The 17,815-nt window shown below is 38.6% G+C and overlaps 1 protein-coding gene and 1 long non-coding RNA gene across 2 annotated transcripts in view; one reads left to right on the forward strand and one right to left on the reverse strand.

Moving 5' to 3' along the window:
• The window catches only part of LOC133623285 (uncharacterized), a 14,151-nt gene extending 11,536 nt beyond the window's left edge, over positions 1-2,615 (forward strand). Inside the window, exons 5-8 of the mRNA XM_061986449.1 lie at positions 1,452-1,528; positions 1,617-1,685; positions 1,776-1,920; positions 2,048-2,615. Of these exons, the coding sequence (XP_061842433.1) occupies positions 1,452-1,528; positions 1,617-1,685; positions 1,776-1,920; positions 2,048-2,137 (381 nt within the window). The 3' untranslated portion in view covers positions 2,138-2,615. The remainder of the gene's footprint in view (positions 1-1,451; positions 1,529-1,616; positions 1,686-1,775; positions 1,921-2,047) is intronic.
• Positions 1-16,552, reverse strand: part of LOC133623287 (uncharacterized) — a 19,932-nt gene extending 3,380 nt beyond the window's left edge. Inside the window, exons 1-5 of the long non-coding RNA XR_009817870.1 lie at positions 16,436-16,552; positions 13,608-13,700; positions 8,933-9,081; positions 4,039-4,099; positions 3,377-3,517 (exon numbers count right to left, since the gene is read on the reverse strand). This is a non-coding gene — a long non-coding RNA (uncharacterized lncRNA). The remainder of the gene's footprint in view (positions 1-3,376; positions 3,518-4,038; positions 4,100-8,932; positions 9,082-13,607; positions 13,701-16,435) is intronic.
• Positions 16,553-17,815: the final 1,263 nt, after the last annotated feature.

Genomic DNA, 17,815 nt, shown 5'->3' on the forward strand with positions numbered 1-17,815 from the left:
CAGCAATAAAGACTGCCTGTTTATCGCATACGTCCGCTTTGTGAATGGCGAGTCACTGTGCGAGGATTTGCTGTTTTGCAAATACATAAAAAATAGAGCCACTGCTGATGAGCTGTTCAAGATAATGGACAGTTTCCTCAAAGAACACAACCTTAAATGGGAAAACTGTGTGGGCTTTTGCTCTGATGGCACACAGACCATGGCAGGGTCAAGAAACAAGCTGCAGTCTCTAATAAAGAGGGTTGTGCCAAATGCGCATTGGACACACTGTGTCATTCACCGGGAAGCACTCGCGTCAAGGCAGCTCAGCCCCGAACTCAATGAGGTTTTAACATGTTGTGAGCGCGGTAAATTTGATCAAAACACGACCACTGAAAGCGCGACTGTTCTCTGCACTGTGTAAGGAAATGGGAACTGATCATACAGCCGTGCTGTTTCACAGTGAAGCAAAGTGGCTCTCCTGGGGCAAAGTGCTGTCACTTGCCCTGTCTTGCCAAATGCATAGCTCCTCTTTTTTTGAAAAGATTGCAAAGTGGCACTTTTATTTTATTTATTATTGAACTTGATGCAAGTTATTTGATTTATTATTGAACTTGATGCAAGTTATAACACTTTTATTTGATTTATTATTGAACTTGATGCAAGTTATAACACTTTTATTTGATTTATTATTGAACTTGATGCAACTTATAACACTCTTTTTGATTTATTATTGAACTTGATGCAAGTTATAACAATTTTGTTTTATTTATTATTGAACTTGATGCAAGTTATTTTATTTATTATTGAACTTGATGTTATTTTATGTTATTGAGTTTGAATGTACACAACATGATGTTACTTGATGTTCAATAAATTTGAAAATGTTAAGCTTGGCATTAGCGTTCTGTTGGGGCGATGGGGGCAGGTGGGGCTTGAAAACTCCCCCTTGTCCAAAGTGGGGGATGACAAAAAAAGTTTGAGAACCACTGCATTAGAGGAAAAACATTACATATTTAACAAAGTATAACTTGTCTCTCTTCCTTTCCTCCTGATAATCTTCATCAACTGATCTTGAAGAAATTAGGGGTGAAGTTTAATGCACTGCTTGACTGCAACCAGCAGGGGCGCTGTTTAATCTTAGCAAGCAGTCTAAAGAACATCGTTACATGTGCTATGCTATATGGTACAATACATTTAATGCAAAATTACCATTAAACAGAAACTTCTGTAACCACACAGACGCACACACACACACACACACACACACACACACACACACACACACACACACACACACACACACACACACACACACACGTATTCCTTTCCTCCATTGCCAATTAAAGACATTCAGCAAAATGTCTGGCAAAATAGATACACCAATATGTTTTTAGTGAAGCCTGTGCAGTAGACACTTGACATCATTACATTCAATTTTACCACTTGTGTGTGTGTTTTTGTGTCTCCAGATGTCCACCACAGCCGCCAATACGCTGCACCCAGGCATCAACCTGTCGTTACAAAATCTCTATCCCATCAGAACGATGTAAGAAACTCACACATATAGGCATCCATTAAAACACATAAGCCCTGTTTGCATCTTTGTAATAACACAAGTGTCCATGTCGGAACAGAAAGGTGGTCTATCAGATCTTGCCAGCCCCTCGAGTCACAGCACCTGCACCAAAACCCTCCAAGGCAAAGTAAGTTTGGGCTTTTTCATCTTTCATGTTTAACGGCATTGTCTTTGTAGACATAGAAGTGGAACGTGCGCTTAGACCATCTTTCTGCAGAAGGAGGAAGAGGCATGAAAAAGAGGACCACATTAAGAAACCGCCCAATGCCTTCATGATGTTCTTGAAAGAGAACAGGCAAAGCGTGGCGGCGGCCATGAACGTCAAAAGGAGCACCGAAGTCAACACCATCCTAGGCCAGATAGTAAGTCACAGCTTTCGACCATGTGAGGAAATAGTGTGAATGGATGACAGCAGTCACTGAAAATAGGCTTTAGTCGCAAAAAGGTGGAGGATCACTTTACTAATTATCATGTGTGTTGTGTCCACAGTGGAGATCAATGACAATGGATGAACAGAATAAATATTATATAATGGCTGATGAGGAGCTACGTCGCAGGAGGAGCAGTAGCAGCACTTAGACGGCATGAAATATTGGCTTGCCAAGATTATTCGGGCTGTGGCTATGATTTGCCGGAAGTGACTGCAAAACATGTCATACATGACTGCCCCCCCCGATCATCATCACCCACCCTACCCGACCACCAAATAAGATCCGACAGGATGCTCACCAACCAACAATAGCAACAACAGCAATAGTTAACTGTTTCAGCTCATAATTAAAAACACGGTTGTTTAAGGCCACAACCACTAGGGGAGCTTCTTGGTAGAGTTATACATAATGTACAGGTGTGTATTTTGTTCATATTCTGGTGTCTTATTTATGTATAAATGTATGTAGTTTTGAGAGTGTGTTGAGGGAAGAGAGAGTTTGGAAGTTAGTATTTGAAAAACATGTGCACTGCATATAAATATATAATTATATTGTATTTATTCCTTTTTATGCTTATACTGTATATACATATTCTATTATATTTTGTACTTTTTGTGATAATTTATGACTTTATGATTATTATTTTAATAAAAAAATATTTGTCTTTGTGAACAAACTATAAATGTGTGAATTTATGTTTGGGAGGTTGAAGGTGCACATCATGCAACACAAGTTTGCAGGGTGAGCTGGTGTGGTGTACACTGCATGGTGACTGTTGGGCCCTCAATTTCTAGTAGTGGAGATGCAGCACGTGGAAGGGTCAACAGGGTCACGGCCCTCCCAGAGAGGTGCACATTGTCAGCCAAGTCTCTTGGTAAATGTTTTTGGAGTTTAAATGGTTGTTGAAAATTATTCAATGTATATTTAAGTCCAAATTAAAGCCAATTAGAATAAAAGAAGTTAACGTTAAAGCTCCGTCTAACAATTTAATTTCAGAGCTGATACATTGCATTACATACTCTTAACTGTGCATTTGTATCTCTGTTCTGATTGGCTTATGAACCTGATTCAGCAAAAAACAAACAAAAAAAAACCAGCTGTTGATACCTAGACATTAGTTGCTAAACTAATGTACTCGGTGTGATTCACAGTGTGAGCAACTCTCTCTAAATATAAATCAAAGTGACATTAAATCTGATAAATTAATAAAATAAAATCAAGACGAATGACATTTTTGCCTTCATTTCAGCTAACTTGCCAAAAAGTGCTACTTGACATATTTTGACAGTGCCATTCCCACAGTATGTGTGCAACATTTGTTCTGGGAGTACATAAAGTCCATTTAGTCAAATAGCAGTGGAATTAATATTTATGAAGATTCTCCAACCTGCAGAGAGGAGGATGCAAGGTTGGTTTTTGTGCATGTGACGCCATCAGATTTGTCCATGGCAACAATGTTTTGAAGCTCTCTGATGCTGTTTGTCACTTTCTTCCTTCTTCTTCCGTCCAGACATAACACTGTGTGCGACTGTGAAGAGCAGCAAGGGGAAACTGTGACTGTGAATTGTTAAACATTTAGGAAAATTTAAAATCAGCTCTCTATACGCGGTCAGCTTAGGCTTGACTCAGGGAAAAGGACGCCCCTGCCATGCATAGTCCCATGAGAAGTCTACTGCTCAACACCAAGCAACTCATGATCAATTGGGATTGACGCAAGCCCTGGGCCGATCACCCTGTGGCTGGCCACCCCTGGAGAGGGCGTCTAGTGATAAGGCCGAAACGCCCAGTGACCCAGGGGCACACTACTGATGATGCGTCCAATTGTAAAGCACCCATCCATGTGCTGGCACCCATATGTGCCAGCACAAATGAATTTTACAACTTATCCTGTGTTTTGTAAACTACCATTAATTTTAAATGGACAAACTTACTCAACTAATAAAGAAAATTATAATACATTTGGGTTATTTTGGTATTGTGTGAAGTAGAGTTAAATATTCATTCATGGCTAATAAAGTTGTAAACATTTGAACAATAAAAGGTACATACCTATGCTGTAGTCCTCTCGCCAGTTCATGAATAAAGCACAAACTCAGAATATTTCTATTAACTGGGAAAGAAAAGGCAAAATTATCAAAACATTAATTATAAACGAGTCACATTAAAACAAGAAATATCTAAAGAAATCGTCTTTTTTTTTTTTACCAAAATGTAGCTAAAAAAATATCAGTTAATGGGCTTAACTTTTCCTCAAATGTATTAGCGAACATATCCATAAAATAAACAATGATTTAAAAAAAAAAAAAAAACATTGTTCAAATCCTATTTGATTGAAGAACTTAATTTTGCAGTCTCTCACTATATTGCTTATTGTTTTGTCTTCCATCCCTCCATCCATCCATTTTCTACCGCTTATTCCCTTTGGGGTCGCGGGGGGCGCTGGAGCCTATCTCAGCTACAATCGAGCAGAAGGCGAGGTACACCCTGGACAAGTCGCCATCTCATCGCAGGGCCAACACAGATAGACAGACAACATTCACACACTAGAGCCAATTTAGTGTTGCCAATCAACCTATCCCCAGGTGCATGGTTTTGGAGGTGGGAGGAAGCCTGGAGAACATGCAAACTCCACACAGAAAGATCCCGAGCGCAGGATCGAACCCAGGACCTTCGTATTGTGAGGCAGCACAATAACCCCTACACCACCGTGCTGTTTTGCCTTGTTCTTCTATTATGCGGTTAGTGTTAACTCTGTATTATGTTTCCCCATTGCACTCTCTGATGTATTGTTAATTTTAATGTCTATTATCTATTTATTTGACATCCGATTAGGTCAATTAGTAATGTAGGCTTCGGGTAAAAGAAAACTGGCATTATTCCATACATTTATGTACATTAATAAATACTTTGAACCAGTATATTGTCCAAGTTTGTTTATATTTGTTTGAAGTACTTACTTACTAAATATCTGCGTGCTTTTATTTTTACAGCAGTATATGCCAATGTATGCATATGTTGATTCTGACAAGGGCCGTACACTGCATGGCCGTGTGTCCGTGATTGGCTGGCAACTCGTCCTGGTTTATCCCGCCTCTTGCCCAAAGCCAGCTTGGATTGGCTTTCGCTGACCCAATGAGAACGAACGAAATAGAAAGTGGGCGGATCCTATGTGATTTCGACTAATCAGTGCAGACGCCGGGACGTTCATGACGTCATGTTTCTATGGGGATTTAAACTTTAAGAAAATGATTCTAATGTAAATCAAACGCGAGGGAATAATCTTGTGTGGTGGATTGATTTGACTGGAAATAATTTGTTTAAAAAGTGTTAAAATACTTAATGTGCAAAAAGAGAAAATAGGCGAAATTTTAATATAAGAAATAATAATACGTTTCTGGCACCGCTTTACCCACCACCCCATGGCTCAGTACCATTCACAATTAGCAATTGATGAGAGTTGCATTCAATTTGTAAAATGATTATAAATATTTAAAAATGTGTAAACTGTATTATAATTGTCCAAAACATACCTGTAACTATTATTCAGGCATATGTGCTAGAACGATAGCTCATAGATGAGTTATGTCTACAAGACTGCAGTGGGAGCTATGCGTCGTTCTTGATGAAGCTGCCATCATTGCAACATCGTGTCCGGCCTTCTTCATTCAAATCTCCCCTTCCCTAGGTATGTTGACTTGTTGCTTCTAGTGTTGCTCCCGGTGTATGTGTTTAGAACATGTTAGGCGCATTTTGGGCACATTTCAAGCGAAGTTAAGTGCGAGGTCGAGTGCTAAGTAGCAGTATGCTAATGAACTGCTGTGCTCGTGGCCGCCAGTGGGATGGCGGCGGTGGAGGTGCAAGGAGCACACGTGTATGTTTCTTTGGGGTTGAAGTATATTTATATTTACTTGTATATATTCTACTATATGATGCGAGAAGATTACATGTTAACAATGTATCTGAGGTTTGCAGTTCTTCTAAATGTATGTGAATCCTGATGACACTGAAATTGTGTGGATAAATGGAATCTATTTTATTTGACTGTTATTGTAAATTGACATGCGCCATTAAAGTTTACTATTGTTGCTTGCATAATGTAAATGCAGGGACTTTGTTTGTAAAAAGAATATAAATTCATTCTGGATGAAGCTGCCATCATTGCAACATTGTGATATATTACATTATATTATATTTTATATAATATACTGTATTATTTTATCCATCCATCCATTTTCTTCCGCTTGTCTTATAATATATCAGTATATACCATATATTGTATATATAATATGTAAATATTACATATATGTTATATTTTATATTGCTACTACCGTACATTTTTAGTCTACTTTATACCTGCATTATCCTTTGTAACTGAGCTACTGTGTGGAACAATTTCCCTTATGGATCATTAAAGTTTGTCTAAGTGTCCGGCCATCTTCATTCAAATCTCCCCTTTCCTAGGGCTCTAACACTTGCTGATCCACCTAAGCGTCAGAAGAATCATATTTTGGAAGATAAGGTAGGTAACTGTTTGTTAAATGTTTTAAAAACATGAATCAAATCAACTTTTAAAATGTTTTTTTTCCCTACGACAATACTAGATAACGATCTACTGACCTTCTCCGTGTTGCTACAACTAAACATAATTCAACTAAATACAAGTATCTGGTTGAAAATGTCATTTACGTTTGAAAATAGGCATACTAAGTATTCCTGCTGAAAAGGTGTTTATAACGGTCGTTGTTCAGCATGTTTGTATAACGTCTCCTCCAACTCAAACTGTAGGTTGGTGTTTGAAAAGCAGGTGAAAATGTTTTCTCATAAATAGTGCCGTAATTATTACAAACCCCGTTTCCATATGAGTTGGGAAATTGTGTTAGATGTAAATATAAACGTAATACAATGATTTGCAAATCATTTTCAACCCATATTCAGTTGAATATGCTACAAAGACAACATATTTGATGTTCAAACTGATAAACAATTTTCTTTTTGCAAATAATCATTAACTTTAGAATTTGATGCCAGCAACACGTGACAAAGAAGTTGGGAAAGGTGGCAATGAATACTGATAAAGTTGAGGAATGCTCATCAAACACTTATTTGGAACATCCCACAGGTGAACAGGCAAATTGGGAACAGGTGGGTGCCATGATTGGGTATAAAAGTAGATTCCATGAAATGCTCAGTCATTCACAAACAAGGATGAGGCGAGGGTCACCACTTTGTCAACAAATGCGTGAGCAAATTGTTGAACAGTTTAAGAAAAACCTTTCTCAACCAGCTATTGCAAGGAATTTAGGGATTTCACCATCTGCGGTCCGTAATATCATCAACGGGTTCAGAGAATCTGGAGAAATCACTGCACGTAAGCAGCTAAGCCCGTGACCTAAGATCCCTCAGGCTGTACTGCATCAACAAGCGACATCAGTGTGTAAAGGATATCACCACGTGGGCTCAGGAACACTTCAGAAACCCACTGCCAGTAACTACAGTTGGTCGCTACATCTGTAAGTGCAAGTTAAAACTCTCCTATGCAAGGTGAAAACCGTTTATCAACAACACCCAGAAACACTGTCGACTTCACTGGGCCTGAGCTCATCTAAGATGGACTGATACAAAGTGGAAAAGTGTTCTGTGGTCTGACGAGTCCACATTTCAAATTGTTTTTGGAAACTGTGGACGTCGTGTCCTCCGGACCAAAGAGGAAAAGAACCATCCGGATTGTTATAGGTGCAAAGTTGAAAAGCCAGCATCTGTGATGGTATGGGGGTGTATTAGTGCCCAAGACATGGGTAACTTACACATCTGTAAAGGCGCCATCAATGCTGAAAGGTACATACAGGTTTTGGAGCAACATATGTTGCCATCCAAGCAACGTTACCATGGACGATTGGACGCCCCTACTTATTTCAGCAAGACAATGCCAAGCCACGTGTTACATCAACGTGGCTTCATAGTAAAAGAGTGCGGGTACTAGACTGGCCTGCCTGTAGTCCAGACCTGTCTCCCATTGAAAATGTGTGGCGCATTATGAAGCCTAAAATACCACAACGGAGACCCCCGGACTGTTGAACAACTTAAGCTGTACCTCAAGCAAGAATGGGAAATAATTCCACCTGAGAAGCTTAAAAAATGTGTCTCCTCAGTTCCTAAACGTTTACTGAGTGTTGTTAAAAGGAAAGGCCATGTAACACAGTGGAGAACATGCCCTTTCCCAACTACTTTGGCACGTGTTGCAGCCATGAAATTCTAAGTTAATGATTATTTGCAAAAAAAGTTTATGAGTTTGAACATCAAATATCTTGTCTTTGTAGTGCATTCAATTGAATATGGGTTGAAAAGGATTTGCAAATCATTGTATTCCATTTATATTTACATCTAACACAATTTCCCAACTCATATGGAAACGGGGTTTGTATTATTATTTGAAACGGAATCAAGAGTGTTGTGTTTAACATGTTAATGTTAATAGAGTGCACTTTGAGACCAAAAAACGATGAACACATGTTACACAACTTTGATAAAACAATACAGAATTTGGCAATAAAGCTGGAGTTTAGTAAAGTAAAATTTTTTTATCAAAGAGGAAACCCTCGGAAACCGAGGCAACAAGAAAGACTGCGTCATGGCGGCAGCATTCGGGAAAAGTGAGGTCTCACACAAAAAAATCTAGGAGTTCAAAAGATTAAAAAGCCATAATTTAGGAGTTAATAGTAATGTGCATTTTTTTCAATATTTGGGACATGTCATTGATGCAGGAGGGATTCTCTCATTCTACAGAAAAAGTGTAAGATCGCTAACACAGCAGTTTCTACGGATTTAGAAGCTTGAGTGCCATATAAATCTGACACCTGTTGCATTAATTGAGCAGTATAGTGTGGTGTGTGTTGTTTATCCTGATCAAACGTATCATGTCTTATTTGTGTATTATAACAGAGACCTTCAAGAATGGAGCAGCTCATGCACACATTCCAGGGTGCCATCGAGAGGATGACATGGGAGGAGATCAGCAGCACCCTTGTGAAGGTTCTTGCAGACTGCTCGTCTCCTCCTTGTCCCCTGGAACCTGCTCAGAAGGACTTGTACAACCTAGTGAGTAGATCACAAATAAAACATTATTTCAGTGACACATCAACTTGTGAGTCTCATTCGAAAAAAAAAATATATATATGTATGTAACAAACTATACCCCTCCTCTCTTCTTTTCCCCCTGATAACTGAATTGATGTTGAAGCAATTGAGACATTGTTAAATGCACTGCTTGGCTGCAACCAGCAGGGGCACTGTTGAATTAATCATATATTTAGACAAAATAATGTCTAAATATAGTTCTAAACACACTCCAGCTCATAAACTTACAATAAAACATGCTTTTATTTTGCCGAAGTATAATTTTGCAGCCGTATTCGACACATTCTGCTGCAACATTCACACAGCGTTGCGTGACCAGCACTCGACGGTGCAATAAATGTAAAAAAAAAAACCCAGAATGACCAAAGACATTACTAAAATTGTTACCCGCATTTTGCCAAAATCTTTATTAGCTTTGGCCCAACAATCACAAAAAAATTAATGTCTTTTCCACATATTTCTGCAGTATAATTGATATGGTGGAACTAGCAAGCTGTAGAGAATATGGAGTAATTTTTGGTCCAAAACATCCATCCATCCATGCATTTTTTACCGCTTGTCTCATTATTGGTGTATTTCATGCCACTTTGTTGTATATTTTTCTATGAGATTTCCAGTTCATTTTATCATCCATCATTACACCCAAAATGTGGTTTCTTTAACTCTTTCAATGACTACTCCATCTATTTAGATTTGTTTGACTTTTTCTTCTGCTGTTACCAAATTGCATTATTTTAGTTTTACTAAAATTCAAAGAGTCTGTTAATGTCAAACCATCTTTTTCATTTATTAATTTATTGTGTTTTTATTTGTATTAGTTTCTGTGTGCTCTCTCCTGAACAAAAACGCAGATGTTGTGTCGGGTGTTTACCTCGCAATAGACGCTGTAATCGATGGCTCTCCAGTGACGGCGAAATTAAACCTAAACTTCTGTAAACACACACACTCATATCCCCCTTAGCCAATCAATGACATTTAGCAAAATGTTTATCAAAAATAGATACACAAATGTGTTTAAGTAAAGAAGATGATGCAATAGAGAAGTCAGTTAAAGACATTTTAAATCTCTCACCCTTCCCCTTTTGTGATCTTCGGATCATAACTGTGTGCACCTTCTGCCCATCTACCAGACTCTTATACAAATGGAAAAGGTGCAAACCAGGGAGGTGAAAGTATGGTCAGAAGAACCTATGCTCTCCCTGCAGGACTGTTTTGACTGCACTGACTGGGATGTGTTCCAGCAATTCTCTACTTGAGTTGGATGAACTCACTGATGACAGTTGCTCATATTCTGAGATATCATTATTCTCAGTAAAAGGGCTAAAATCTCCACCAATACCAAGCCATGGGTCGCTAGGTCCGTAAAGTCCAGCATACAGAAAAAGAAAATTGCTTTTCAACAAGGTTCTGGGTTAGGTCTTCAGTTGGCTTCTAAGGAGCTGAAAATTTAAATATTGACAGAGTTATAAGTCCCAAATGGAAGACAAGATGGCTGCTAACAACCTTAGGTCAGCTTGGTCCAGCATGAAAACTTTAGCCAGCGCGGTTTGTGGTTGCAGGACTTTACGGTGCGGCAAATTCACTTGTTGTGTGTATCCCACCTCTAACCCCCACTCCTCCTGCACCATGTACAGAGGGGAGCGGGGCTGCTCCTCCTAGATCCCACATGCACTCTGTGTTCTAACACGGATGAAACAAGATCATAGTTGAAGGAACTGGTCAATAAAATACGTTTTTTTCCACCACCACTTGTCACAAACTGCACTGCACGCTAGTAACTCCTTTGGTCAGAAAGAATATTGAACAACAAATCAAAGATTGAAGTGACAAACTTGTCATCAAAACAATACCCCGTTTGTTGACAAGAACATAAGCCATAGCAGCACATTCAATCTATTTATTAAGCAGAGGTAACACAAACCAGTGAAAGATTCAAAAGAGCTGCCATCAGAGTCGACAAACTGCCGTTGCTAAGCTAACAAAAACAGCTCAAACTCAGACTCGCTGATGTCGCACATCACTAGGCAACAGGCACCGCCTTTCAAAAGGCACACTCAGACGCACACACTGCTGTCATATTTGTATGAAACTTATCTCAACTGCATTATGCCCATACTTGCCAACCTTGAGACCTCCGATTTCGTGAGGTGGGGGGTGGGGGGCGTGGTCAGGGTGGTGGGCGTGGCTAAGAGGGGAGGAGTATATTTACAGCTAGAATTCACCAAGTCAGGTATTTCATATATATATATATATATATATATATATATATATATATATATATATATATATTAAAGAAATACTTGAATTTCAGTGTTCATTTATTTACACATATACACACACATAACACTCATCGACTCATTGAGTTAAGGGTTGAATTGTCCATCCTTGTTCTATTCTGTCACTATTTTTCTAACCATGCTGAACACCCTTTCGCAGGTACCCAGAAAGGTTTCGAGTACCACCAAAAAAACTGAATCTCTGAAGACAGTATAAAAATCTGTGTTAAAGATGTACAAATACTGTTTGTATAATAAGCATTTTATTGTTTACAAATGAGGGTTAAGAGTTCAGTACTAAAAAAAGAAAAAAAAGAATGTGGCTTAAGTAGTTTTTTAATTGAGCTGCTGCATTTTTTGGTTGGGTTGTTTATTTATTTTGAGTATTTCTAAAAGGGGAGGAATGTAATAGTGATCTATGTTTGTCTGTTGCCATCTCCTGGTGAATGTTGGCTATAGCGTACTGGGGTTACTTTTTGGTTGGCCAACGATTTACGTGGTGTTGCGCACCTGACGTCAAGTGTGTGAGTCTGTTCTGAAGTCTACAGTAAAGAGACGTACTTCATCACCTCACCTGGTTATTGCCTCCAACTCAATATATTACAACATTGCTGTTTATGGCAGACGCACTGCTTTACGGTAGAATAAACCATGACTGCTGTTGTGTGTTGTTACCGCGCTGGGAGGACGTTAATGAAACTGCCTAACAATAAACCCACAGAAGAAACCAAGAACTCGCCCTCGATCATTCTACAGTTATAACGTCATTGAGCAGGCACGCTTTATATATATTGTGGGAAAGCGGACGTGAATACAGGCTGTTGACACGTCACTCAGGTCCGCGTGGAGCTGGAGGGGGCGTGGCTTCCAGCTCCGCCTGAATTTCGGGAGATTTTCGGGAGAAAATTTGTCCCGGGAGGTTTTCGGGAGAGGCGCTGAATTTCGGGAGTCTCCCGGAAAATCCGGGAGGGTTGGCAAGTATGATTATGCCAGATATTGGAAGTTTATTTTTTAAGTAACACATTAATACATTTCCCTAGTAATTAATTACATTTATTAAAGAGTAATTCTGTTAGTAATTGAATTACATTTTTGGTAAAGTAACAAATCACTATAATTGATTACTTTTTAAAAAACAATTTAAGAACACAGCCTGTCACAAGGATTATGAAGCAGTTGGCAGGTGGTGTTCCTGGCAAACTTCTTTGTGTGTATGTCCTATAATGATGTTTACCTATAAAAACAACATTGTTAAAGGTGAATTATTTTCATGTTGCTGCTGACCTTTAAACATGTCCTCTTAAACCAGGGCACTTTATTTCACATTTTGGTTTTTTTGTGTTTTTGTTAGCAGAAGAATTGAGCATAACTAAATGTTTTTGTAAAGAAGATTGGAGATTATATTTTACATTTATTATATTATTTTCAAGGCTTTTTCTTTTTTGTTATCTCAAAACCCCTCTGAAGTTAGGATCCTATTATGTACAAACTACTTTTCTTACTTGTTGGTACCTGTTTTTGCATATTTGGGATCTCCATAAATCCCGAAAATTTTAAATCAAGGCATTGTGGAGATATTTAGTTACATTAACAAATATTTCCATTTATGGGTTAGTTTATGGGCCAAACTATATCAGGATATGAGTTTTGATCCATGTCGCCAAGCCCTACACTCGTATTAGCGACAGCACCGTTTAGGAATGTTCTGTTTAATTGAGCGTTACAGTAAGCCTTATGGTATTGTGTCTATATGTATAAGTGCACATGTGTACCTTGTTTGAGTGTTAATAATGAGATTGTGATAATTAAGACATTTCATATTGCAACACAATTTTTTTTCTGTGCTACAAAATAAATTCTGTGCTACTATTTTTTTTCATTTAGTAGCACAGGTGCTACTAGTGAAAAAGCTAAGCGTACAGCCCTGGGTCGGCTACTTACGTTCTGTGCAAAAAATACTGAGCTCAGTTTTTAATATTATTGTTAATCAATCGTTAGAAACACTGCATGTCCACAAAGACTGGAAAGATGCTACTCCCAATCCCTAAATTACAGTCCTGGTCCCAGGCAGCCTGTTAAGTACTTTGTCATGTATGTCATGTTGTGATTTGTTTTGTGTTAATACTTTTGTTTATTTTAATGTATATGCAGATGTCATTCTCCATTTTGCACTGCAAAACAAATCTACCTTAGAGTACAAATAGTCACCTTGAACTTTGCACCTTTTGTAATAACGCATGTGTACATTTAGGAAAGGCCAGGTGGTCTTCAAGATCTTGTCAGCCTCTCAAGTCACTGCACCTGCACAGAAACCATCCAAGACAAAGTAAGTTTGGGTTTTTTATTTTATTTTCAATGGCAGAATGTGTGATTAATCTGTCTTTTTGCAAAAGGAGGAAGAGGTATGAAAAGTAGGACTACATGAAGAAACCGCCCAATGCGTTCATGATGTTCCTGAGAGAGAACCGGTCGAAGCATGGCAGCTGACATGAACATCAGAAGTAGCGCCAAAGTGATGACAGCAGTCACTGAAAATACGGTTTAGCTGGAGGATTTGCATATTTGTTGTGTCCACAGTGGAGATCAATGGCCATGGATGAGCAGAACAAAAATTATAACATGGCTGATGAGGAGCTACGCTGTCACAGGAGCAGCAGCAGCAATAATAGTGTCACTGTTCCAGCTCATAATACAAAACATTATGAGGTTGTTTAAGGCCACAATCACTAGGGGAGCTACATGGTAGAGTTGTACATAATGCACAGTATTATATTTTGTTCATATTCTAGTCCCTTTTTTATTTATAATTGTATATCCTTTTGTGATTGTGTCGAGGGGAGAGAAGGTTTGGGGGTTAGTATTCAAAGAATTTGCGCTAATAAAAATGTATTACTTTTTATGCCTATTTATACATTACATTTGTGTCATTTGTGTTATTTAGGATCATATAGTTTTGTAATAAAAAAAATATGTATATTTGTGAACACAAACTAGGTGCGTGAATTTATGTTTGGGGGGTCGAAGGTGCACATTATGCAACAGAAGTGTAAATGAGGTTTTGGGCAATTGCTTGGATTTAAATGACGTTCGGCTTATTAAATACGCGTGGTGTCTGTTCTCAATGAGTAATAGGCGCCATTTCGCTTTTCTCGAAGAAAAATGCCCTACGCTTGTTATTTTCAGCTGTACAAGCCGTTCAAATCGCGAAAAGGATAAATGTTTCTTCAGAGTTCCTCTAGAGCAGGGGTGTCAAACTAATTTTAGCTCAGGGGCAGCATGGAGGAAAATCTTTTCCCACGTGGGCCACTACGACAACTTTAGATTGTTTTCTTTGTTTTACTACGGCCCAAAATAGAACAAGCACATGCTGAAAATGTACATATCACAAATAATCCTCTTGACAAAACACCATGAAGAACACATTGAAGTTAGACTTCATCTCAGTGTATCTACAAAGCATCCATCCATCCATTTTCTACCGCTTGTCCCGTTCGGGGTTGCGGGGGATGCTGGAGCCTATCTCAGCTGCATTCAGGCGGTAGCAATTAAACTTTAATCAATTAATCCTGTGCTAACTCAACAAACCATACAAACTAAGGTAGTAATTATTCAGAGGGTCCCTGTGTATTGATAGAAAAATAAAAGCTGTGCAATGTGTGAACAATGTCAACAAACCAAAACTAAAAACTTAAAAGACTGACAGTATTCCAGTAAATCAGACACGCCTCACTTTCTTTTAAATTTGCACAGAAGACAATCATTTTCACAGAACTATATCAAAGTGCTGTGTCTCATTCAGCATTTTAAGTGGGGTTACCAATTGTTTTTTTGTACTTCTGTTTGTTTTACGTTAGGTTGAGGGGGAGCAGTTGTATCCCCTCTTTACCGTGTACCTCTTGTTTGGTATACTTGTTCGCCCTGGTATAAATGATTTGCTTGTCGAAAAGAATTGCTGTTGCGACACCTAATGGACACATTTAAAACAGCAGTTACTTTCATTTAAAAATGTGGCTCAATTTTACACTTAGCAAGTTCATGCACCTGGGGATAGGTTGATTGGCAACACTAAATTGGCCCTAGTGTGTGAATGTTGTCTGTCTATCTGTGTTGGCCCTGCGATGAGGTGGCGACTTGTCCAGGGTGTACCCCGTCTTCTGCCCGATTGTAGCTGAGATAGGCTCCAGCGCCCCCCGCGACCCCAAAGGGAATAAGCGGTAGAAAATGGATGGATGGATGGAAGTTCATCTCGTGGGCCGGATTGAACCTGTTCAGGTCTGTAGGCCGCATGTTTGACATCCCTGCTCTAGAGATATTTAAGAAGGGCGGAAGAGTACAATATTTTACGAAAAAGACAAGAAAAGTAGCACGCACTCCAGTCAAAGGGAGCAGAGTTTGCGGTAATCATTTCATTACAGATTTAATACACCTTTAACGTTCGGTATTTCTCATTGAAGTATAATCTTGATATTTGTATTTCTTAAAACACATTTTTGCTACGAGTGTTTCGTAAAGCACCAACTCAGCGTATTTAAACAAAAGAAACCAAATGTGAGCAAATCCTAAAACACATTAGCAATGTTGGTTTGGAGGCCCATCACTTCGTTCACTTCCGTTCAAAAGTTACATGCCTGTATACAACTTATTGGCTAAAGTGGTTCTATGTTCATGAAACTTCATCTGACCTTCACTTCTTATGTATGCGTGATTTTTTTCTTTAAATGTGCAAAAATTAAAAACATAATTAAAAAAAAACCTTTCACATTGTCATTATGGGGTATTGTCTGTAGCATTTTTTATATTAATAATTATTTTTGGTTCATGTTAGTTAAATTGGTCATTGTAATTCAGTAACTTGTAATTGTTTCTTTTATTTACCGCATTCTATTAACACACAACACATTAAATATGTTGCTGCCAATTAAGACATGTTGCTAGCTAGTGCTAATGCTGTTTTCTTCTTGAGTGACTACGTTATTAATAACTACTATAACTCAGCTGGTAATTGACTTATGTTATTTCATTTATTAGGGAAATACCTCAATGCGTGTCCATAAATTCGTGTTGGACGTCGACAGGAGCGTCTCGGTAAGTGACATGAACCTGTATAGAGACGGCCATGTTGTTTTACATGAAGATGTCTCTGCCAGTCAATTCGCGGGCATTTTTTTCAATCACACGAGTGACGTAAAACGTGAGAGATGCGTTTAAGGTTTAGAAAAGCCTCAGAACATTTAGCTTCTGTGGACGTTGCTTGGCCACAAAGTAGCTTCAGCACTGAAAAGCTATTAGTTGTAAAAAACAAAACAAAAAAACAACTACTAAGAACAAAACGGCAACACCACAGACCACACTACCGAGTAATGTAGTGAAACTAAACTTGTAACGATGCTGGGACGTAATTGACGCAATTAACTTTTAATTTATTGTGACCTGTTAGTACCCACGTTGGCCGCTAGGTGGATGCAGAGTACAACACAAGGAATAAGAGCAGCAGTCAGACACTATTGAAGTAACAAACAGACAGGTAACAGGAACATGAGGAAAAAGGTTATAATCTTTATACAACTGGTCAAGGGCGCTCACGGTAAATAGTTTTTTTTTGTTCCAACCTCCATTACTGAGTAGTTTGAGATGTTTAACTAATATTAGCATAAAACTGTGCATCACCCACGTGATGTATGAGTTAACTAGCTTGTTAGCTCATTATTAGCACAATCTCCTGCTCTGCATTAGTGTCTTTTGATATGTATTTCTGTCTAAACATTTCCTCTATAACTTGATTATTACAGTGTTTCTGTTGCAATTTGAATTTTTTTTCCGAAATTAAGATTAAGAGTGGCATATATCAGAATGAATGAGGAATTTGCTGCCTGAAAAATAGATATTAATTCTCCTAATTTGTAGTTTTCACTGTGTTCAATGGAGACCTAAAAACAATAATGGTTATTAACATTAGTATGAAGCATGGACTTAAATGATCAGGAAGTAATAACATTGGGGGTTAGTATTTGAAAGTTTTGTGCGCTCACACAGGGTGTACCCTGCCTTCCGATTGAATGCAGCTGAGAAGGCTCCAGCCCCCACCTGTCTCCAGACCCCGAAAGGGACAAGCAGCAGAATATGGATGGATGGATGTGCGCTCACACCTTGTAGAGCTGTTGCACCAGGTGGATTGACTGAAATATGGCTCCAACAAGAAGATAAACTATCACACAATGTTGCAAAATATGTTGGTTGTTCAGTCAGCTGTCTAAAATTTGGATCAAGTACAAACAACATGGGAAGGTTGTAAAAGGCAAGCATAATTGTAGACCAAGGAAAACATTAAAGCGGTCAAGACAGACATTTTTTTAAAACATTGTGTTGAAAACAGAAAAAGCGCAAAACAAATGAAGAACATGCAGGCGGTAACTGGG

This window comes from Nerophis lumbriciformis, linkage group LG12, assembly GCF_033978685.3.
Source record: "Nerophis lumbriciformis linkage group LG12, RoL_Nlum_v2.1, whole genome shotgun sequence".
NCBI lineage: Eukaryota > Metazoa > Chordata > Actinopteri > Syngnathiformes > Syngnathidae > Nerophis > Nerophis lumbriciformis.